The sequence below is a fragment of the Camelus bactrianus genome, chromosome 28 (genome assembly GCF_048773025.1).
Source record: "Camelus bactrianus isolate YW-2024 breed Bactrian camel chromosome 28, ASM4877302v1, whole genome shotgun sequence".
In the NCBI taxonomy this organism is placed as follows: Eukaryota; Metazoa; Chordata; class Mammalia; order Artiodactyla; family Camelidae; genus Camelus; species Camelus bactrianus.
The window spans coordinates 17,934,609-17,959,003 of record NC_133566.1 but is presented as its reverse complement, the minus strand read 5'-3'; the positions used below and the strand labels follow the sequence as shown (position 1 = coordinate 17,959,003).

Here is a 24,395-nt window from a genome sequence, read left to right as displayed (position 1 = left end):
TTAGTCAGTGACAGGCTGAAGTACAAGCCCAGGTGTGTTAAGCCCAACATCTGTTCCCTTGACCACAGCTTTATTTTACCCCCAAATCCAGTGGCTCTCAGCCCTGAACCCCTGTCAGGATCACCTGATGCCCCGACCATGCCTCTGACCAATCACGGAGGACCTCTTGGGGTGGGGCCCTCCACAGCACATCTTAATGCCCCCCAGGGGATTCCAGTGTGGACCCAGGATGGAAAACCGCCAACCTACTTTATCTTCTTCAACTTTCAAAGGTATCTCTTGCTCCCTCTGAACTCCCATGCCACTTCGCTTCTACCTTCAACCATTCAACTATTTACTGTCAGTCGCTGATCCCTCACTGGGTGCCAGTGACCATGCAGGGCTCTGGGACCAGCATCAAACAAGACTGATGATGTCTCATGCCCTTGGGCAGCTTCTTTCCAAGCAGAGGAGGCAGCCAGTTAAGTGGAATAAAGGCAAAAATGTAAAAGACAAAACTTCAACACTTTTAGAACAAAATAGGGGAGAGTATCTTTGTGACTTTGAGCAGGAGGAGAGTTCTTAAACAAGACACCAAAGGCAGAAACCATAAATATAAAACTGTTCAATCTGATCTCATATTAAATGTTAAACTTCTTTCGTTAAAAGAAGTAAAAAGACAAGCCACACACTGGAATATAACATTTGCAACATACACATCTCAAATATACATATACAAAGGATTGGTATTCAGAAGATGTAAAGAACTCTTACAAATCAAAGATAATAATAATAACCAGCAGGAAAAAGTACACACATTTCACAGAAGAGTAAACACAAATGGTTAGAAAACATTTTAGGAGATGCTCAACCCCATTAAAAATTAGGGAAGTGGAAATTAAGTTACGATAAGATACCATTTTACACCAAACAGATCGTCAGATTTTTAAAGCCTGGCCAAGAAGGTAGGTGTGATGGAGATGCCGAGATACTGAGAGCGGGGTGTGCAGAGCGGTACTGCAAACAGTCGCAGCACAATGTGAAAACCTAAAACAGGCAGAGCAGGAAGCGACCAGGACCAGATGGCAGGTGAGGCAGGAAAAGGTCCACGAACGCTGAGATGTAAGGGATGAATAACAGTTAGCCAGCGGAAGAAAGGGCGGGGCGTCCCAGACAGAGGGAGGGCGAGCACGATACATTTCAGGTTAAAGAGAGGCGTGTGAAAGGGCTAGGTCGAAGGAGCTCGACGCTGTGTGCACCAGCTCGAGCTCTAAGAGCCTTGGGAAACTACTGGGTTTTAAGCAAAGGCATAACATCCATTCATTCACCAAAAAAGTCACAGGCACCTGCCACAGTCCAAGCCCCACGTAGGCTCTCGCTCCACATGATGGCACCTGTTTTAGAAATATCACTCAGGTGTTGGGTGGAGAACAGGTTGGAGGGTCACATGACCAGAAGTAGGGAGGCTACTGAGGAGGTGAGGTGGGGGTCGTCACCTGGACCGGGGCGTAATTGCACAGGAGGCAGAGGGCGTAAATGCACAGGAACGCGAGGTATTTGGGAGGTAGAAGGAACCAAACGGGGCAGTCAATTAGATGTGGGTCTATAGTAGTAAATGAAAAGAAGGCCCCAAGGTGATGCTCTAGGCATCCAGGTGGATGGTGAGGCTTCTGCGGACTAGGAATTAAAGAGGAGGGCGGGAAGTGGCCAATAGGTGCATGGTCAAGGGGTGGACAGAAGAAGGCTACATGGGAGCCTGGAAAGGAACGGCCAAACAGAAATCAATGTGGCGTTGCTGAAACTGGGGCAGGGGTGGTGGCAGTGGTGTCGTTGAAGAAAAGAAAATGGTCAATGGTGTGAGATGCTGCTTGAGAAGTCAAGTTTTAAAAGGTGGCGGGGGTTGGTGGGGAGGAGCTGAAAATTGTCCATCAACTGCGGGGCCAAGAATGGCCTTCATGAGAGAAGTTTCCGTTGGGCAGTGGGAGGAAGCAAAACTGCTGAGGGCTGAGGAAGGGGAGGAAGAGCAATGGAAGGCACCCTTTTAAGAGAAACAAAGTGCTAGGCAGAGAGCAGGGGAAAGACGTTGTCTTCATCTGTTTTGCTTTGTTTTAGAAAAGCAAGACATGAGTAGGTCTGGTGAGAAGGAGCCAGCAGGGGGGAGGTGGTTGAAGATGCGAGACAGAGATGGAAACAGCAAGGCCTTGATGACTACTCCGTTCCAGCTCCAACCGGGTGTCCTTCAATTCAGCTCCAACCCAGAGCTAGAGCAGACACCACAAGTTAAAAGGCACAGTCTCATGGGGAGAGGGAAGCTCAGTGGTAGAGCACATGCTTAGCATGCACGAGGTCCTGGGTTCAATCCCCAGTACCGCCTCTAAAAATAAACCTAATTACCTCCCGCCCTGCCAAAATAAAATAATAATAAATAAAATACTTTTTTAAAAGGCACAGTCTCTTACCTTAGATGCCAGCTGCTCTTCAGGGGTCCCCAGGCCACCCACACTTCTGACTGGCTATAAATTCAGAAGCTTCCATGACCCCTCTGGTTTGACAACCCATGAGATTCACAGAACAGAACTCAGGAACGTGCTACTATTATTGTTATTTTGTGTTATTATATAAATCATTATAATTTTATTGTAAATGACACAGATCAGGAGGACGAGCTGGAAGACAAGACATCCAGGGAACGGTCTAGGAGGGATTACTGAGCTTCCACGGCCCTCCCGGGGACTCAGGCTGCATCACCAGCCCACGACGTCACTGTGTGCACTGACCAGGAAGCTCCTCCAAGCACCAGTGTCCAGAGTTTTGGGGATTTTATTACGTACCTATGACACATTAAATCATTGGCTACATGCTTGAACACAGTCTTCAGCCCCCCTCCCCTCCCAGGAGGCCAGGAGGAAGCCCCAACCCTCTGACCACCTAGGTGGTCCTTCTGGCAACCAGGCTCTGGTATGAAGCTACCTAGGTGATCTGCCACGAGCCAGTGAAGAGACTCCATGGGTTTCAAAGCTCCCTGCCAGAAGCCTGGGACAAAGATCAGATACACTTTTTATTGCATGGCAGTGAGTCAGGAGGTTCAGGGCCTGGGTGCAAGGAAACCCCCCTACCACCCCAGCAACAAGGGAATGGTGGGGCAGCGGGGCTGCAAGTTGGAAGCGTGGTGGGAGATGCTCAGGGAGGTCTCCTACGACGGGGTCTAGTTTCAAACACTGACCGTGAGAGTGGTGGGGTCAGGATTTGAGGTCAGTGGGGAGAATTTGAAATTGTTGTTGACAGACACCTAGGGAAGCCTCATGGGACTGCTGGGCAGTGTGACAGCCCAGTGGGTGGCGGCACCCAGGCATCCAGGCGACAGCCATCTGTAAGGCTAGATGGTTTTCTCCAACAGCCCCTAGCAGCCCGGCTGGAGATTCAGAGGAAGCAGACTATGAATACAGCCAGGCCTGGGGTTTCGTCTAGTGAGCGCTGGGGAAGAAAAAGGGAAAGCCCGCTGAGACCAGCAAGAAAATGGTTGAAAAGATGGCACATAGAAATGAAACCGGACGGATAAGGAAGCAACGTTGCAGGGCTGTTAGAGGGAGGGTGTCCTGATAAGGGTGAATAATTGGTGTTTTGAGAGTATGGGAGTGAGAAAGCAGGAAGGCTGTGGTCAGAGAGGAGGAAACCTGTGCGCATGATTGCCGAAATGGAGCCTTTCCAGGAGGTGCCTTGGGGGTGACCCAAGGAGCACCTACTCCACATGGAGAATTAACTCCTTGCATTCAAGATAAGTTCCCTGAAGAGAGGGACCATGATTAATTCATCTTTGTATTCCCAGCAGTGCTGAAAATACTATATTGGAAGGTAATGATACCCTTTGGGAAGGAAGGATGCTAAGTTGTGGAGGATGCTGGGAAACTCAGGAAGCCCCTGTGCGGTGAACCCACTGGAGGTTCCATTTGGTCAAAGGCCTCAGGGAACCAAGGAGACAAAGGAGCAGCCGCGCACACGGGGGAGCAGGATTCCCCATGTTCACTGCAGCCCCAGGCCGAGCGAGCTCAGTAGGAGTCAGTGTTGCCAGTTAACACTTCCCAGTCTTAACACACACATACTCACTCACAGCCAGCGATCCCTGTTGGATCATCTCTACCATCAGAGATTCAAAGACCACAGTGGGAACATTAGGAAGGGAAGTCTCATCAGGAAGGGAGTGACTTCCAGGGACACGGTTAGAAGGGCTAAACTTCACTAATCCCCTCTTTGGTCTTTCCAACTCACCCACCGAGTGCCTTCTGGAATCCCTTATTCAGTGATAGTTCGGCCCATCTGTTGAGTGCTTACCCTAAGCAAGGTGTCACAAGAGAAAGAAGGATGGACAACTTTGTCAAGGCCTCCTAGGAGCTTACAGATTGATGGGGAGGGTCAGATGGGTTCCCAAATAGTCACACTCTAGGGGGAGGGTATAGCTCAAGTGGGAGAGCACATGCTTAGCAGGCATGAGGTCCTGGGTTCAACCCCCAGTACCTCCATCAAAAAACTACCTAAATAAATAAAATTAATTACCTCCTCCTGCAAAAAATCATAATAATAAATAATAAAAATAAATTTAAAAATTAAAAAAAAAAATAGTCACGCTCAAAGCAGCTCCCTGCGTACCAACAAGGAGGCTTGTCACCTGGGGGAGAGTAAGTTGAACAGTTCTGTTCTGTTTATTGATGTGACGAGTTTGTTTGCTTGTTTGTAGGATTTTTTTCCCTCTTGACTAGAACTTAAAAGAAGTAAGAGCAAATCTCCCTGCCCTGTGACAGTGAGCCTGAATCCTCTTTACTCTGGATACTTTAAAATAACGTCTCCTAGGAAATCAGCCTCTGGAGAGAGGGAGGTAAGGAACCTGCTGGAGTTCCCAGACCAGCTGCTCCCCGCAGGGTGATGCAAGAGCTAAGTGGTCCGACAATCGAACAATGTGCGCTCAGTCAGCAAGGCTGCTGTAGGGCGGGAGAAAACGTTGAGAACTTACTCCCTTCTCCCCACATCTCCACTCACACTAGGCTGGTCCCCTTGTCAACAAAGCCATTTGTTAAAGGACAGCAAGCGGGGCCAACTCCTGGTGTCAGGAACGGTCTGAAGAGCGTGGCCCCCAACTGATGCTGGGATTTCGGGGTCCTGGGGTTCCCCAGGGGCACGGTGTAGGCCCCGCTCTCTCTCCATCTCATCACCCAGCGTGGGTGGGAGGAAGTCGAGCCGGAAGTTGGGCATTTGCGTGGGAGTCTGTGACCTGCCGGATCTGCAGCTGGACCCTGGGCCAGGCTGGTCCCTCGGCCACAGACTGACCTGAGGAGCTTAGTCAGAGATGTCTGAGCAGGAGGCCTGGGTTCCTTAAGCCCCTGTGGAGTAGGACCCTGTTGGGCGAAGGTCACTCTCCGGACTGAACAAGCAATTTCAAAAGGAACTCCCATGCGGAAGTGAGAGAGGGCAGGGAAACTTGCCAGGTCAGCCAGGGCAGCACAACGTTCCGGGCAGGACCCAGGGACACAAGTCGCCCACCCAAAGGCCCTGAACTGAATGTCTCTAGGGCCCGCATCCTTTGGAGAACAAAGAATGAAAGCTAACACAGGAGCCAGCAAGAGCCAGCAACCAGGGATTGCAGGGGTGACTCGTCTGATCAGTTTCCAACTGATGGACAATTGTCCATCACGCTTCCTGGTCTGGGGACAGGAGAGGAACACAGCCTGCTTCGATCATCAATAGATGGCAGAGAAGAGGTCGCTGCAGACATTGAGAAGAAAACCGTAGGAGTAACGTGCCACAGAGTGGCTGGAAGTGGAGAGGCGGGGTGAGAGCTGGGGGCACTGGGAGATCTTAACGAGAAAAGGATAAACCAGGTTGCCCTCAGTTAGGGGCGAGACTGACGTGGTCAAGGATCAGCAGAGGTTTGTGAGCTGGGGGTGGTGGGCAGGAGGAAGGAGGAGGGCTGAGAGATAAAAGCCGAGGGGTGGAAAGTGCCAGCAAGTTTGGGCTGTGGGAGGGCCCTGGCGATGGAGACCCCACCCCCTAACCCACAACATTGCAGTGGGGCGTGCTGAGGTCACAGACTTCTACCCCAAATCCACAGAAATGGCAGAAGCCTCTCCCCAAAAGAGGGGCACTGAGGGTGCACCCCAAGCACGGCTGTGGACCTGTGCTCCCCAGATCTCAAGCACCCTGCACCCATAGACGTGGACAGGCCCCTGGCTGGACGATATCAGCCGCCTGGACTAGCCTAGGGCAAGCCACCCAGGCACTCAGGCCCTCCCGTGACTCACAGTCACACACGGTCATCCCTCATCATATCATGTCTTGATGCACGGTCCCAACTCCCAGTTCTTTATGCCTCCCTCTGCGCAGTACAATACCTTCCAGATGCCCGGCTCTGGAAGGCTTTCAGGGACAGGGAAGTGACAGTTGGGTTCCTGGACAGGGGGACAGTCCAGTGGTGAGAACTCTATAAGGGTGGAAATTTTTTTCTCTTCTTCCCTTGTCGTTTTTTTTTTTTAATCTAATAATTAAATTTACATAAGACAGATTAACAGGAGAAAAAAATCTCATTTAATTTCATACATAAATAAAGTAAAAATATGAGACTCAAAGGCAGTCGGGCAATCAAGGTTCTATGCAGCCCTGAGCTAAGGGATGGGAGAGGGGCCTGGGGCTTCCAAGGGGACAAGGCAGATAAGTCATGTTTGCCCTGCCATGTGGATAAATCTTTCAGTTAAAAAGTTGTTTCTGGGAAGAGCTCACCTTCTGATAGAGGTCCCCTTTCTAAATTCCTTTAGGTCATTAAGGGAGAGGTAAAAGGCTTTTCCTGATCAGCTGAGTCTCGACTGCCTTCAGCCCAGAATATCCCACGTGCCGAAGTGGTTCTTGGGGACCCTTCTTGACGTGGCTGCTCTGCTGGGTACACGATGACCCCAACTGCTTCTGCCACATCGGCCCTGGAGCGGGGGCATTGCCCTCCCCTAAGTCTCTGAGGCCACCTTCCGGCCTTCAGCAAAGCTCTTCTGAAGGTCTGAGGAGGAGGGAAGGCTTCTGCCAAGTCCACAATCCCTGCCTCCTCCCTGAGTCTCTAGGCAGGACAGGAAGTGCTTGCTCTTCCCCCAGCCCACCCCCCAGGGGGCTCCAGGCAGGTCCGAGGCTCAGAGGCCTGGCCCAGGCTGCCACGAGGGCTCCCAGAGAAAGAAGATTCTCCCTGTGCCCAGCAGGGCCCTCCTCCTGCCCCAGCCCGCCCTCTCCCCAGGATGTCTGATGGTGCCTCTCCATTCCCCTCAGGGTCCCAAGCCAGGAGGTGACAATGGCCACCATTGTGGACACCAGGTTGCCCTGTTCTTCCTGATAGTTCCTTGTGCAGAGGAAGGAGACCCTCTCCCCATGCCTTCCCTGACGCCCTCCGCTCCTCCACTCTGCCCCGCAGCAGACAGCCCTTCCCACCAGAGCTCACAGTCTCCAAGGAGCAGCCCAGCGTGCAGCCCAGCGCATTCCCAGTTCACAGAGAGCCAGAGGGCGGCTCCCTCTCACGTGCCCGGGTGGGTAGAGGAAAGGGCAGAAGACTCCTCCGTGGAGGTTACACGTCTGCCACGGGCTTGCCACATTCCAGCTCAGACTGTGGACATTTGCAAAAACTCTCAAGGATGGCGACCATGCTGTGTGTGGTTTTGTTCCCCTTCCTCTGTGCACAAACACACACACACACACACACGTTTGTTTCTGGTGAGTCTCTGCTTTTGATGCAAAGATATTCTTACCTAAGGAAGCACCTTCCTATCAGAGGAAGCTAGCTCAGGATGAACGCCGTGAGGGTGGTGTGGCATGATCACTCCCGGCTTCCGTTCATTGGGTCAACACTCTTTTGTGGAGCCCTGTCATGTGCCAGGCATGGCCACAAGTGCTGGGATCCCAGGCCTGCAACAGGTATTAATAGTAAGGGAGACAAGCAAATACAACACCGTGAAGGAGGTCTGCAGAGGGTGTTAGGGGCACACGGCAGAGAGGAGGGCACCCACCACCCAGCTTGGGGAGGGGCTTGACGTGGGGCAGGCAAAGCGTGAGCTGAGCCTCGAGGCCCTAGGAGTTGGCCAAACCACAAAAAGGAGAAGGAGGTTCCAGGCCAAAAGAACCGCTGGTGCAAAATCACAGAAAGATGATCACATTCAAGGGACTGCAAGTTGCGTGGAAGGGCCGTGTGTGGGTTAGAGAAGAGAGCAGAGGACTCTGTGGTGGGACCAGCTTGCCATGTTCAGGAGCCGGCAACCATCCGCAAAGGGGCTGGGCAGCCAAGGATGGGATCTGAGCAAAGGTCTGATCACCAGGTTTGCTTTATGGGGAGGTCTCTGTGGCTGGTGTGTGGAGAATGGATGGAAGGTGTTGCCATGGCAGCCAGTGAACCAATTAGGACATGACTGAAGTAACCTAGGTGAGAAAGGAGGAAGGCTTACACAACGAAGCATGAGGATGAAGAGAAATCTACAGATCCCAGGCATTTAGGAAGGAGTCAAAAAAGACCCTTTCCCAGAACTGATGGTGGGTCATGAATCAATGGACGGGTGAGACCTTGGGTGGGAGTGACTGGGATGCTTTTTGGTCGAGTGGCTTATCCAGTGAGAGAAGAGTGGGGAAGGAGGAGCAGGGGCTTCCTCTTTTTACTCCAAATGCTTTGGTATTATTTGAAACTTTGAAGATGGGCATGTATACTAACAAAAAGCCTAAGAAGGATATTTTTTAAATGACAACTAGTTCGAATGTAATTTTCTGCTGTGTGCATCATCTGTTAACTGTGATAGATCATTTCTCGAACTATCATATAAAACATCCTTCCTTGTAAAAACCTGTTTTGAAAAGTGGACCCTGTGCGACAGCTTCATTGGTTCTTTATGAAATATTGGAAGATTTTTTTTAACCCTCTGATGTCAGGAAGAGAAAGAAACCCCAAGTCAGAGGTCAATGAGTTCTGGACTATATCCATCATATTAAATTTTCGGCAGAATTTTTATAACACCTTTACACAATCAGATGTTCTCATTCAGTAATTAGAGGAGATCCTAGACTTTACCGATGCATCCAGCAATTCCCGAGTGACCTTGCTGAGCACTTCCTCTCCCAGAAAAGAGAAAACTCAGTTCCAGCCAACAAGGAGGAAGTGAGAGAAGAAGTGAAATTAACTAAGCCCTGGAAGGAAATGGCCAAATCACCTTCAGTTGTGTAACAATCAGCGAATAGAACACAGACACAAGGAGACACAGTTAAGGAGAGAAGTGTTTTATCATCAGTTTTAGGAGAAAAGCATTTTTAAGCAACATTTAAAAAACAAAGCCTAATAAAGTGATGGTAAGAAAAGTAAGTTTTATGGATGAATATAAATAATGTATGCAATATATATCTTTATTACTAATCCAGATATTTCTGGCCCATCAATTTAGACATGCTCAATGGTAATTTGCTATCTGATGTTTAACCTAGTTTTGTTTGTATGTGTTAACTTTACACATATTTTTTGATGTCGTCATTATGAAGACAAGTTTGTCAAGATAGAGGCTAGGACATATTGCATTTAAAAGTTTGTTAGCTTAAACTCCCAAACCAGAAACTGACACATTGTAACTAACTATACTTCAATTTAAAAAATTATTAAAAATAAAAACAAAGCCTAAGATTCCAGGGGCAGAAACCCTAAAGGGACTGTTTTGACAGCTATAACAAAGTCTTAAGGGAAAAGGAAGGGACAGAGGAAATCACGCAAACAGCTGCCAGGAGCAGGTGAGAAAATGAAGAGGAATAAGGAAGAAAGTCAGAAAAGGGAAGCGAGAACTCAGAACCCAGCTGGAAAGTCCCCGTGTCACCCTGAAAGAAGGAGAAAGAAGCAAACTCACATAATATGTCACAGCCAGGTGGGAAGAGGACGGAGGACAAGGGAATGGAGTTCACCCTAATCCTAAGAGGACAATATGGAAACACTTAGGGGCAGATACACGATCTGTCTAAACATCGTTCCGAATACAACCGGATCACTGAGAAAGGAGTTTACAGCTGGGCACTTTGGAAACACAAGAGGCGGGCAATAAATGTTTGTAACCAAAAAAAAAAAAAAAAAAAAAAAGATGAAAAAGCATCTGGTGTGGGTTTGGTGAACCAATATTTGAGTCATGGTTCCAACATTTACGAGTTGTGTGGTCATAGATACATTACCTCTATTGGTCTCAGTTTCCACATAGGTGAAATGGGTCAATACTATCTACCTGAAAGTTTATGTGACGACTAAATAAGATGATGAGAAAAAAGTGCCTGGCATTTAGTAGGTGCTCAATAAAGGACAGCTTTTTTATTTTTAACTTGTTTTTCACATTGACTTTTTCTTACTGAGTTATAGTTGATGTACAATATTATATGTTATGGGCATAAGATATAGTGATTCACAATTTTTAAAGGTTATACTCCATTTTTGGTTGTTATAAAATATTGGCTATATTCCCTGTGTTGTGCAATATATCCTGGTAGCTTATTTATACATAATAGTTTGTACCTTTTAATCACCTCCCCCTAAATTGCCCCTCCTCCCTTCCCTCTCCCTGCTGGTAACCACTAGTTTCTCCTCTATATCTGTGAGTCTGCTTCTTCTTTGTTATATTCACTACTTCGTTGTATTTTTAAGATTCCACATACAAGTAATATCATGTAGTATTTGTCTTTCTCTGTCTGACATTTCACCTAACACAAATGGCAAAATTTTGTTCCTTCTTTCTTAAGTAGTAGTCTATCATATATTCATATACCACATCTTCTTTATCCAGTCATCTGTTGATGGACACTTAGGTTGCTTCCATATCTTGGCTATTGTAAATAATGCTGCTATGACCATTGGGGTGCATGTATCTTTTCGAATTAGTGTCTTTTTTTTTTTTTTTTTTTGGATATATACCCAAAAGTGGAATTGCTGGCTCATATGGTAGTTCTATTTTTAGTTTTCTGAGAAATCTCTGTACTGTTTTCCATAGCGGCTACACTGATTTACATTCCGACCAACGGTGTACAAGGATTCCCTTTTCTTCACATCCTAGCCAACATTCGTTATTTATGTTCTTTTGATGATACCATTCTGACAAGTGTGGGTGATATCTCATTGTGGTTTTGATTTGCATTCCCCTGATGATTAGCAACACTGAGCATGTTTTCATGTGCCTGTTGAACATCTGCATTTCCTCTTTGGAAAAATGCCTATTCAGATTTTCTGCCCAGTCGGGTTAGTTTTTTGTTGTTGTTTTATTTTTGATGTTGAGTTGTATGAGCAAGGACCGCTTTTTTTTTTTTAAGTAAAAAGTAGTTTCTAAATTTATATCCAAGAAGAATGGCATAATACAATGGTATACGAAAGGGACTCGCATCCTAAAGTCTGCAGGACATACCCCGTTAAGCCCATCTGTTTACATATTAACTATGACTACGTTCTCACGACAAGGGCAGAGTTGAGTAGTGGCAACAAAGTTTAAAATATTTGCTAACTGGCTCTTTATAGATAATGTTTCCAGACCCCTGGTATAAGTTGTATCAGAATCCTGTGTTTGTAGCCCACTCTCCTATATCCATTATGTGTGAGAAAAGATACAGAGGAAAAAGGCCACCTCCCCCCCAACCCAGGACTTTTACAGTTGGATCCAAAGGAAGTACAAGTCTTCATTGGCCTCTCAGAGCTGGAATAATAACTCAGCCAACAGGGAGAGGCCACTGGAGACCAGTTACCTCACCAGAGCCAGCCGCCTGCTTGTACATCTAAGCCCTCCCTGTTCTAGACCAGGGGAGAGACCACAGCATTTCTGGAGTCTGTGTCCCCTCTCTGAGCACCTGGGTCCAAGGGGGTGGGGGGCAGACCCAACTGAAATAATGCTGTAAGAGGAAGAGCAGAGGACTCAAAACTAAAAATTAGACCATCCAATCCGAAATCATCCCGAAAGCAGGAAGAAAAGAAGTGAGGTGTCCATGGAGACAGGTGTTAACGACACAAGACATCCTTTACACTTTCAGATGCCAGCAAGACCCATGGAAATAAACAATGGAAGGAAAATGACAGACTCATATGAGCAATGTTAGGACATCAAAGCCAAGGATGAGATGGGTCTTGAGGAAAATGGTAGGAACGGTGAGCAAGGGAGTAAATGAACAAGGAAGGAATGACCCAGGGCAGAGAGCAGACATTCCTACATTTCTCATGATGATGTAAGAACTAACTCGTGATTATTTTGCTTATCTTCTTGTTCAAAATGATCGAAGACCATTTGGGTGAGGCCAACCTTGATAAGAGAGGTGAGAAACCCATGATCAGGCATAAAATGGTACCAAGGCTCTGGCTGCTCTGAATCAATGCCAGTCTCCCATCTCAGAGGAATGACCTACCAGGGTAGAGGGCAACTTGTGGCTGAGAAAGGCTGTGCTGACTCAGTCGCTGAAGAATTCCCCAAAAGCTAGAGTGGAGCTCCCTGTGACATTCTGGCATTGCCAGCTCCCCACTTCTGCTTGGTCCATTTCCCTGGTCTGCATCTCCACCTCCACTGTCGTCACTCTTCCAGACCTGCCCTCAGTGCAACTTTCTCTGTAGTGAGATGTTTTCTGCTTATTAGGAACCGGAAGGAAGTGCTGTGGCCTGAATGGTCTCCTTGGATAGACGGGGTTTGATACATGCATTGCGCAACACACCTGCTTGACTCAATAAGAGGTTTCACTTCCTAAGATGGACAGGATGCTGCCAGATTTGGGGTCCAGGCTACAGGGTCAGGATGAGACATGGCAGAGACTCCTACGTCAAGAGCTTTGCCCCATGGCTCCAAAAATGTCCCTTGAGCCAAAAGAATGAGGGCTCACACACCCTAGATACTAGACAATGGACAAGTAGATTCATTCCTGACCCCAGTCTCAAGTCCCAGGAACAGAATGGATTAACTCAGAAATGACCCTCGAGTCCCTTGCATGCCTTCCTTCCTATCACTGATTGTCCTCCTCCTTCACTCAGCTTCTAATTGCATCAGCAACCGAGGGTCTCTCTGAGTTCTCTGTCAGGAGAGCGCACAGAGCTACCAGACCACCAGGTCCCGTGGACCTCTGCACAGAGTCTGAGGAAGGTGGTCATTCCTTCAATGAGGTTTGGGGACCAGGGTTAGTTTGCAAAGTGCACCCTGTGGAGGTGAGGCAGGCAGGTCCACCGGGCTCCCTAGACAGGGCCTCTGGGGAGTCTGCAGAATCACACACCCAATTTCGTGAGGGCTTAGAGTTGAGAACTGACTATTGCTCACCCAGCACTTAAGAAATGGCTGCACTGAGCAGGATGTAGCTTGGAGATTCCCGGTGGAACATACAACTTACTGAAGATGGAATTCTTGTGTCTGCCTTCCTGATATCAAGGTACTGGGAGTCAATTAAGAATCAGGAGGCTGGTTAGTGAGTCCACTGCATTATCCTTGCCCACAGTAGAGTCTCTTTCCCTCCTGCCTGTAAAAGTCAGGAGCTCTCTCCCACGAACAAGGCTGAGCAAGCCCAGGCCTTGGCACAGAGTCACTGCACGCGTATTTGAGTGAAAACACTGTCAAATTCCTGCTCACTGTCTCAGGCTGCAAACCTTTACTGCCTGAATTTGCACATACTGGGCTAGACCCAGCTCTAAAAGAGTTCACAGACCCTTAAGGGACCCAGGCAAGTGAGCAAGGTTTCAACTCAGTGCTGTAATAAGTGCTATAGCATAGGTATGCCCAAAGGTGTAGAGAGAGCACAGTTCCTGGACTCCACGCACCCTTTACGACCTGGTCATTCCTCCTACCAGGGCTACCGTAGGCAGGTGCTCTGCCACTGTCTGAGTTAAACAAAGTCTGGTGCATTTCCAAACACTAGCAACAAAACACCCGGAAAGAGAAATCTCATCTACAATAGCATCAAAAACAATAAAATACTTAGAAATAAATTTAACTAAGAAAGTGAAAGATCTGTATGCTGAAAATTATAAGGCATTGACAGAAGAAACTGGAGACAAAAATAAATGAAGAGATCCCCTGTTTGGGACTGGAATAACTAATATTGTGAAAATGTCCATACTACTTAAAGCCATCTATAGATTCAATGTGATCCCTATCAAAATTCCAATGGCATATTTCACAGAAATAGAACAAACAATTCTAAAATTTGTATGGAACCACCAACGATCTTGAACAGCCAAAGCAATCTTAAGAATAACAAAGGAGGCATCACACTTCCTGAGTTCAGATATTACAAAGAATATACATATATATATAATTTAGTGTGACATAAAAAAAGAAAACTTTGAAATTCATGACAACCTGAATGAAACTTGAGGGCATTATGCTAAGTGAAATAAGTCAGGGAATCACAAATGCTATATGATCTCACCTATATGTGGAATCTTAAAAAAGGAAAAAAAGCAAAATCCATAAACAGAGAAAAGAATGATGGTTGCCCAGGGTTAAGGGGATGGGGAAATGCGGAGATGTGGGTCAAAAGGTACGTACTTTTAGTTATAAGATAAGTAAGTTCTGGGAATCTGATGTACAACATGGTGACTATTATTAAGTTCCCTGTAACATATAGTTGAAAGTTGGTAAGAGAGGCAATCTTCAATGTTCTCACCACCGAATACATACATACATACATACATATATATATATATATAATTATGCAAGGTGACGGCTGTGTTAACTAACCTCTTACGGTAATCTTCTTGCAATATATATGTATATCAAATCATCATGTTGTATACCTCAAACTCACACAGTGTTATATGTGAATTACATCTCAATAAAGCTAGAGAGGAAAAAAACAAAGTCAAGTAACTCTTGGAGTCACCAAAGGAGAGTCCCAGCTGGATATTCCTCTTTTAAAAACATTTTTACTTTTCAGAGTTAACAGAAAATTTCTTTTAGGCAAAAAATACCTCTGCACTTTAAAAAGAGATTGTGATCATGAAGCTTGACTTATTCACAATCTTTTCAAATATGTTCTTAATCCAGGCCCGTTCCACTGTTCATCAAACATTGATGTAGACTCCATATGCAATTGGCTAGGATACCAGCCTGCCTGGGTTGGATGAGCTTGTCTCCAATTGTGCATCCCGCACAATATTTTCTCTGCCTCATCCTAGCAAGATGAAGGGTCTCCCTAGAGGCTCCGGTAACTGGCCTGGAGCCCTCCAGGTAGAGAACAGCACCCTGGGCTTGGAACTGGCAGGGCCACCATCACTTCATTATGCCCACTTAATCCACCTCCAAGTGGAAAGATTCCTAAACTTCAGGGAGTGAGGGAGGGAGCGTTCGGGTGTATCTGTGTGCCCTCCACTTTGTCACAGAGATCCTAAATTAAAACATTCTTCTAATCTAGGAAAGCCCAGTATTTTGGTTTGACATCATCTGCATAGTAGTTTTCAGGGAAAAAACAAGTATATTTGCATGATGACACATTTGCAAAAATGTGTCACAATTTGCTCCCACTTGCCTTTCCAAGGATTGGAGGGTAATTGCAGTTTATCCTCTCCCAGAAGTTCCCAACAATCCTCTTTTCTTTCTTTTTTTTTCAACTTGGTTGTGAAATCAGTTGACAGAAGGGGAAATTTCTCAGCTCTCCACTTCTGCTTTTGAAGGCCATAAAACAGTGAGGGAGAAACTGGCAGACAGCATACCTCCTAGAGGCACAGCAGCCAAGCGAGGAATCTTCTCTCGAGCCAATCTTCAGTGATCAGGTATCGCGTTAACTCTTCCTTATGACTTAGGTCCTAAGGGAGTGTCTCTCTCTCTCTCTCTCTCTCTACCTCTCTCTCCTCCTTCTTCCCTCCCTCTCTACCTGAGGTCTGGGCTTTTTGCAAAAATGCCAGGTGTATTATAATCTGCTATAATCTGCAAAATATTGGGGTAAGAATTTAGACTGCTTATCTGGCAGCTGACATCTGATCATTACGTATCAGACCTCTGCCCCAGATCCCCTAATAAATACATTCCTGACTTGAACTTGGTTTAGCAAATGCTTTTCTCTGAATGCAAAGGATGGCTCTTCTATGCATTCGCTCAGTCATTCAAAGATTGTTTCTTTGCGTGCGCGCCGTGTTCTAGATGCTGAGGGAAACGTGTGTCAGGGCAGCCCTTGTGGGGACATGCATGGCAAGCGGTGGCTCATTTTCTCCTCTTTACACAGGTGTCTGAAGCAGCCATGGCAGCAGTACCTGAACCCGCCAGTGAAATGATGGCTTACTACAGGTCAGTGGGGGGACTGAAACCAGTCATGTGAGCAGGGCTCCCCTTTTCAAGAGTGGAATATTATCTGTGCTTGGAGACCAGATTTGTCCCCCAAGTGCCTCTTTTGGTGGCAAGCAGGGTTCCAAGGTAACCTGGTTTAAAGACTGATTTCGTACTACAAGCCCAGCCTTGGGGCCCACAGGCCCCAGAAATTGCTGCAGGGGCTGCTTGCAGATGGCAAACAGGACAAAAAGACGCCAAGTGGACAATGCAGGGGCTCCCTTGGCAAAATTTGGCTTCAGTGAGAAAGAAAGCTCAGATTTTTAACCGGGCTGCAAGTTAGACCTCAGGATCCAATAGAGAGCCACCGGGGTTCCAGCCCTGCCTCCTCAGCTGTTCCACACACGTCACCATGGAAACTGCCAGCTTCAGGCAGCTTTAAGGAACGTGCTGTTTGCAGTTTCCTATTAACAGTAAAGACTGTTTGCAGGGAAGGAAAAATAATCTTGTCCGCAAGACATAATTGAGCAATCTCTCTGTTTTTATTACAGTGACAATGACAATGACCTGTTATTTGAAGCTGATGGCCCCAAACAGATGAAGGTGAGACCTTGGGCTTAGCTGTCAACACGTGGAGGGGCTCTGACATGGGAAAGAATCAAGGAAAGGGGTCTGGGTCACCTTGTTCCTATGGCATTTGTGATGCAGTGACTTTCTCCTCTTCCAGTGAGACAGACACAGGCCGCATGGCATGCTGGCCTGGCCACCACGCAGTCAGCACAGTCGCTCACCGAGGCTGTGTGACAGTGGCCACGCTTGCGGTGGGTGAGGGGAATGACTGCAGAAATACTTTCTGCTGTCTCCTGGTAGGAAGACAGTCAAGGCTTCAAAGCACATTTGATTCTCCTCTCAGGAGGGGTGTGCAGCCCTAAAAGTGATGAAACTTCGTTAATCACTTGAGCTGAACTCTGAGACCCAGAGGAGATGACTTTGAGAACGAACATATCTGCCTCTTTAAGGGTGGAATCTTTTTTGGCTCCCTAGGGTGGAGTTTATGACAACAAGGGCAGATGATGTAAACAAAAAGACGAGCTGGGGGTTGCAAGACAATCCTTCACTTGCCGTTTGATCTCGGACAAGTCATTTTATCCTCTTTGGGCCTCATCTGAAAAATCAGGTCCATGAGCTGAATGTTGTCGGAGACTCTGGCATCCTGTAACCTTCAGTTCTAAGCTACTGTCAGTGGCGGGGAAGTTTATCCCAGCAGAGGAGTGTTTCTCTGACTCGCATCTTTGCAGGGAGCGAGGCTGACCTCCAGCTGCCCCTTCTCTTCTGTACGAGGCCCAATAGCTTCCCCAGGTGGTACAGCCGTCAGCCCAGTGCGTGCAGCTACATGGGCAGCCATTTCTCTCTGACTCTTTTACTTCATGGCAGCCTCCCCCAGCTTCATAATCCAATCTTCAGTCTTGTTAAAAGTACATTTCTTTAAAGGCTTTAAAACCAGTATAACTGGTTCCCTCCAGCCCTGGGTGGAGCGCAGCTTCTGGGTCCAGCCCTCACTCCCACTGCCTCTCCCAGCAGCTGGGCTCTCTCTCATCCTGAGCCTCAGCTCTGGGCAGGAACTCCTCTCCCCTCCAGCTTTCCTCTGTGCTGTTGGAGGTCTCTCTAACCGTCCTTCAAGCTTTTAAACCATTATCATGCCTTGGGGGCAACCTCAGTGAAGCCTTAATACAATTATAGTTTCTCTGAAAAAGGCAAAAGTGGGAAACTATTTCATAAATATTATTTATAAATTATAAATATAAATTTATAAATATTTATAAATTATAAATATAAATTTATTTCATAAATATTAACCACTTTTAAAGTATTTGCAGGATGCTTATGAGACAGCATTTGAAAAAAAAGTGTATAGAATAATTGAAGACTTGTTGATTGAGCTTAGATGTACCCAAAATACTATGATCATCATAGCCATGAAAAATTAAATGCATAGTGTTAGTGCCTTAGGTTTACAAAAAGATAAAAAGTGTAAGAAAGTGTATGTTTATGGTTAGGTGTGGCATGTGTAAGAAAAGACTAAGTAGCTATGGGATTTATTCTAGAAGTACGCTATATAGGACATCAGAAAGCCCACACTCGGGTTTTGGGTCTGCGTCTAACTGGCCACGTGCTCCTGGGTAAACCACTTAACCTCTCTGGGCTTCAGGGAGATGAAGGTGCATATTTAGAAGCTCTGTTATCTCCTCCTTCCTCCTCTCTCGCGTCAAAATGAGAGTTTTCTGGTCCAACCACCTGACCGCACTGACTTCCTTGGTCCCTCCACAGTGCTGCGTCCAACCCCTGGACCTCGGCTCTCTGGGAGATGAGGGGATCAAGCTGCAGATCTCCCACCAGCTCTACAACAAGAGCTTCAGGCAGGTGGTGTCGGTCATCGTGGCCATGGAGAAGCTGAGCAAGTGTCCCTACTCACAGTACTTCCAGGATGATGACCTGAGGAACATCTTTTCGCTCATCTTTGAAGAAGGTACTGAGTGCGAGCTGAGGACAGACACGAAATCTCTGGTCATTTCCTTCTCAGAGGCCATATCTCAACAGCTGACTCCCCCAAAGCTGAAATCCTTTAAAAGTAAAAGGCCTAGAGATGAGATGAAAACAGAGATGCCTAGAAACCCAATTAATCATCTTTTTAGTTGAAATGATTCTTTCTTTTTTTTGGCTTCTGCCAGATTTATTTGTTCACTTAAGATTTTTTTAAGGAATTCTTCTCTAATGAAATGATGATGTAACTGGCTGATGGTGCTATTAATCTTAAGAATGAAAGCTTTTCTAGAATTTATAGACGTGCACAAAATGGTACCCAAAAAGTTACATCGCTATACCTCGCTATATAAAGTTCAATTTGGTGATGTAGTTTTAGCCTCATTTTTAGTTATTGAAACTCTTCCTGAAATAGGACCTTGATAGCTACTCACATCGACAAAGCATCCAATCATTCTCAGAGTGCTTTCACGTACATTATCTCCTGCAAGTCTCATGATGTCCCCGCTGGACCAGTTCTATTGTCATTGCCATTTTACAGAAGTCACTCCATGGCTAGACCACAGCAAGCAACAGAGCTGAAGCTTAAACCCCCATCTTAGGATGCCAGGTCCAGCGTTCTGGCCCACCCCAACTTCCTCCCCACCAACGTTATCATCAAACTTCGGCTGTGCGTTCTCAGATGTCCTCTGAGAAACCTGCCTCACATCATCAGGCCTGCCCTTCTAATCTTCTGCCTAAATGACCTATGTGCTCCCCCTTTTAGAGCCTGTCACCTTTGAAACGTGCACTGATGATTTCGTGTGCGACGCGGCCGTGCAGTCGCTGTACTGCAAACTCCAGGACAAAGAGCAGAAGTCCCTGGTGCTGGCTAGCCCGTGTGTGCTGCAGGCTCTCCACCTCCTCGCACAGGATATGAGCCGAGAAGGTAACTGGGGACGTCGTGATTCTTTTCTTGGCCTCCTGGTGGCTTGCTAATTCTCTACATTTTCCACCAAGTAGAACATTCAGGCAAATGATCAACAGAAGTGAAAAAAAATGTATAATGAAGGACAGATAAACTTTCTATGTTGGTCCTGGCGATGACGCCAGACCGAGTCCCTTAGCACGTTCATTTTTGAGCAAGAGATGGGGCTTTGAGAAATTAGACTACTCCAGCACACCCAGGACCACTGTCCAGCCAAGTTATTTAACGGTAGTGCAGTGTTGGTGCTTCTGTGAGAAAGGGGTCATTTGATAGACATGACCCAACTGCCTGTGGGTTCCTTCTGCCTGTCATTGAGGTTGAAACTAGAATGGTGAAGAGATAATGTGTCCCTCCTCATTCCCAGTGCTTCCCTCTGGCCCCTAACGCCCTTCCCGCCCAACACCAGATGGTTCCTTAGAGGGAAATCTTACTGACAAGCAGGAACTGATATCTGTCTTCTGTAACTGGCAGTTGTGTCGAGTCTGGGGAGCCCATTCGTTGGGGGAATCTGCCTGTAATCTTGCCACTGTGGCTGAACCGTGTGGTGCAGCCCAGGGGGCAGCTGAAGGGAGCGGCCTGTTCTCTCCCAAGGCTGGTGACCTTGGAGAAAGCTTCCTGGTCTCAGCCAGGCCAAGACAATCCTGTTTCTTTAGAACTGGTTTTTGAGCATGACCTTGGTGGCCTCCAAGTGAGGCAGCTGTGACTGAGGAAGAGTAAAATGAGTGTCTCTCTTTGGATCCCCTTTTCCCAGCTAAGCCCATCCTTTCTCAAGTTCCTCTGCTTGGCTGCCGCATGTTCTGGAGACAGATTCATGCCTGATCTCTTTTGGGAGCCCGGTTTAACCTCTTTTCTCACTTCCAAGTTGATTAAATTGCTCGGCTCTTGTGGATGGGCACATCACCAGACAGGGACAAGACGACTTTCTTGTTCTCAGTTTCTAAAAATTATACCCCCTAATTCTTTTTTATTATTATTTTTTATATTTCTCTTTCTCCATTTTACTTATTTATTATTTATTGATGGCGGGGAGGTAATTAGGTTTATTTATTTATTTTTAATGGAGGTACTGGGGATTGAAGCCAGGACCTCATGCATGCTAGGCATGTATTCTACCACTGAGATATACCCTTCCCCTCCCCAAGCCCCCTAATTCTTCACTGTCACTGTGATGAGGCTCTGAGAAGCCTCTAGATCTTTGGGGAAAAATCTGATGTAACCACCTGAACTGGCTATTGTCTGTGAGAAGCCAGGATATCCTGTCTGTTGGGCCACAGGAACCTCGGTGTGGGTTCCCACAGAGGATGCTAAATTGTATGAGTCCTGGGCTTGGGGCCCAGTGGTTGGGCCGACCCTGCGGTGCTCCATGTCCCTGACCACTAGGCCCTTCTCCTTTCCCCAGTGGTGTTCTGCATGAGCTTTGTGCAAGGGGACGAAAGCAACAGCAAGATACCTGTGGTCTTGGGCCTCAAGGAGAAGAATCTATACCTGTCTTGTGTGATGAAAGGGGATAAGCCCACCCTGCAGCTGGAGGTAAGTGGATACCTTCTCAGGCTCCTCTGAGGCACCCCTAGCCATCACCCACTTCCAAGTCAGCTACCTCTTCCCCCCAGAACTCTGGGAGCAGATCTCCTTGACAATTTTGCATATATGTAAATACATTTAATGTCAGTGTTAAGTGCACGCAACGTTCACTCCCACCACAGAGGATGAAACCATTGTGCGGGTGTCCTCACATCCTGCCGTGGTTACCACCCGGCAGATTCTGCAGTGTTAGCGCTGGAAGGGTTGTACATTGCTGGGGCTGCTCCATTTGACAGATGACACTTTGGGAACTTAATCGATTCAAGGGATCTGTCACCTGTCATCATCTCCACTCCACTCCCCAAATCACACCTCCCCTCTCCAGCTTTCCCAGCAAAAGCTTCATTTCCAAGTTGAAGTCATTCTAGCCAGAGCCACGGGAAACAAATTCAGAAAAAGTCCCTGGAACCTAGGTCCTCCTAGAAGCTTTAAACTCATTTTCACTTTTTAAAAACATTCCCGCCCATATTATGCTCCCCAGCATTCAATACGAAGTTTCAGAAAAGGATAAGGTCTCCTTCCAGTCGCGATACAGAAGGCTGGGGTCACAAAGGTAACTCCAGAGTCCGACTCTGGGTCTGTGACCTGCTGACCCGTTTTCTCTCTAGCCAACCTGGAGAACATCCTTGTCCAGACCAGAGTAGAGTATCTCTGACCCTCCCTCACGAATATTTTTATTTCTGTTTTGCTGCAGGCACTGGACCCCAAAAGTTATCCAAGGAGGAACATGGAAAAGCGATTTGTCTTCTACAAGACAGAAATCAAGGATAGGGTGGAATTTGAGTCTGCCCTGTATCCCAACTGGTACATCAGCACCTCTACAGCTGAACAAAGACCCGTCTTCCTAGGACAGTCCAGAGGAGGCCAGGATATAACTGACTTCACCATGGAAATCGTCTCTCCCTAAAGAAAGCTGGGTCCAGAGAGTCCACATGCGTGGAGTCACCCGAGGGCTGGCAGAAGGGGGATCGGGTCTGAACATGGCTGCAGCCTGATCTTCACTGTTGTCTAATCAATGCCCAGCCACCTTCCCTACGTTAATGCTAAGGCGAGCTCCTGCCCATCAGCCGGCAGGAACAGCCCCTCCTCCCAGCGCCCATCCTCAGACCCCATCCCCTGAGCCAGCCCTCTCTCACCTCTTCTACTCACTCCGCGCCAGGCGGGTGGAAACCCCGGCGCACTTGATTCAAAGAAATCCTCTGTCCTTTGTGCCAGCTTCTGATAAGTGATCACTTAACTATTTATTTATTTATTTATTAATGGGTTAGTCTATTTAATTTAATTCAAGGGGGCCCCAAGAAGCAGCAGTGTCTGTGAAAGACCCTAGTCTTCAATATCTATGGGACCAATTTAATTTGGGTTCGTGCACCATCTTTCAATCAAGTCCTTTCACCAAGGCTGAAAACATATAAGCTCAGATTATTTAAAGGGGAATATTTATGAATGAAGTGTGATCAGATTGTTCAATGATTCCGAAATAAATTTCAATGATAAAAAAAAAAATTTCTTCCATGTGGTCATTGACAGTCCTTGCCTCTGACATAAAAGAAAGATAAATGGGACCTACTCAAATCAAATGGTGATCATTTCTTAAAAGCCTTTTGTCAAAAAAAAAAAAAAAAAAGACTTATTCGGGGGAAACAGCTGTTGAAATGTGACGGTCCTCAGTGGCCGTCCCAACACCCTCTCCTCCTCCTTTTCCACAGCTGTCCAAGCAAGGACACAGTATGTGGATGGACGGAGGCCGTACAACCCAGCAGAGCCCCTCTCCCAGCTCTCTCTCTCTCTTTCCTACTTGCAGTACAAAGCACGGGATGACTGTTATGAGAAGGCATCCAAGAGGTGCCCGTCCAGAATATGTAAGAGGATTCCAGGGAGGCAGGCAGCTGCTCTGGGGAAGAAAGCAGAGGTGCCCCTGGGAGCCCCAGCAGTGACAGTGTCCCCTTTCCTTGGTTGAGTCATACAATTCCACGCACCTCTCTCAGGCCCAAAAGGGAGGACACGCCAGAAAGAATATGAAGGCATCTCACCTTGTGAGGAGCAGAGTCTAAATGATCTATGTGAGAATACACTGGCACAGCCATTTCAGGGAGAAAATTGACAGTGTCTAATTTGTTTTCAATGTGCCTTATGACTCAGCAGTTCCGCTATTTGGTGTCTTCCCTAAAGGAACATGTTCAAGGATGTTTACTTTTAGAATTGTTTATGAAAAGTTTAACAAAATAAACTGGGAACATTCTAAATGTCCTTTGGGGCGGAATAGGTTAAATCAAAAAGAAAAAGAGCGCTGAAATGGAAAGAGATCCAGGCAAATCACTGCAAGAAAAAGTCAAGCTGTGAACAATAAGTACAGAATGATACCATTTACGTAAAAGAAAAAAACATTGCACGTCCAAAATGCCTGCCTATGTGTTCCTAAGCGCATGTAAGGCAGAGAGCCATAGGAGAGTACTGACTAGACTGAACACAGGGGTTACCTGGGGTGGGGTGGGGCTGCGGAGGCACAGATGTTTTGAGTGAGGAGAGCCAGGGCCCTCCCCTACTCGACCAAGCACAGAAGTACAACCGGAAGTAGGAAGTCTTCCCAGTGGGCTGGGAAGTCAATTTGTCTGCACCTTCAGCAGGTAACACACCACAGCTCTGATCACCTTTCATGGAGATCCCATCCACATAGCTAGAGTAGGAGGCAAACGCTTGTGAATTTGACTTGATGTCTTGGAGTCTGTGTCAGGCGGACCACAGGGTTAGGCTGTGACTCATCCCATAAGCTTGGGCTGGAGTAAGCAGGTGTGGGGAAGGTAAATGATGCAATGGCAGGTGGGAGCATCTCTGGTCTGAAGGACAGGTTGGGGATGGGTGGCTGCTACAATGTCCTGGTCAGAGCGGCAAGGGTAAGTCAGTGTGCCTTCTGTGCAGACCTCCTCCCCACCCCATTCCTTACCCCCTCAGGACGGTCTTGCTAAACTACCCACAACCACCTGGTTCAGCTGGACGCCAGGGTGAGGATGACCTGGAGAACAGGTGTGTTGCCTGTCCAGGGATGTGGGTCCACAGTCGAGCCTCCTCCCAGTTCCCATCACATCCCACCCACATCC

At 47.1% G+C, this 24,395-nt stretch overlaps 2 protein-coding genes across 6 annotated transcripts in view; one reads left to right on the top strand and one right to left on the bottom strand.

Moving 5' to 3' along the window:
• IL37 (interleukin 37) overlaps positions 1 to 24,395 on the bottom strand; it is a 107,582-nt gene that overhangs the window by 32,134 nt on the left and 51,053 nt on the right. For 4 of the 5 annotated variants that reach the window (XM_074354650.1, XM_074354652.1, XM_074354653.1 and 1 more), the window contains exon 3: positions 7,746 to 7,902. The exons of the other annotated variant lie outside the window; for it this stretch is intronic. The gene's annotated coding sequence lies outside the window, so the exon portion shown is untranslated. The remainder of the gene's footprint in view (positions 1 to 7,745; positions 7,903 to 24,395) is intronic. 5 annotated transcript variants of the gene reach the window in all.
• On the top strand, positions 15,627 to 22,803 carry IL1B (interleukin 1 beta). The gene is made up of 7 exons (XM_010958977.3): positions 15,627 to 15,721; positions 16,171 to 16,232; positions 16,763 to 16,814; positions 18,540 to 18,738; positions 19,519 to 19,680; positions 21,119 to 21,249; positions 21,995 to 22,803. The coding sequence occupies exons 2-7, from the start codon at positions 16,186 to 16,188 to the stop codon at positions 22,205 to 22,207; spliced, it is 804 nt and encodes a 267-aa protein (XP_010957279.1). The 5' UTR covers positions 15,627 to 15,721; positions 16,171 to 16,185; the 3' UTR covers positions 22,208 to 22,803.

Coding starts and splice junctions, on each gene's coding strand:
- IL1B (XM_010958977.3), top strand. CDS start 16,186: ATGGCAGCAGTACCTGAACCCGCCAGTGAAATGATGGCTTACTACAG. Junction 16,815..18,539: donor ATGGCCCCAAACAGATGAAG/GTGAGACCTTGG, acceptor GTCCCTCCACAG/TGCTGCGTCCAACCCCTGGA. Junction 19,681..21,118: donor ACAGGATATGAGCCGAGAAG/GTAACTGGGGAC, acceptor TCCTTTCCCCAG/TGGTGTTCTGCATGAGCTTT.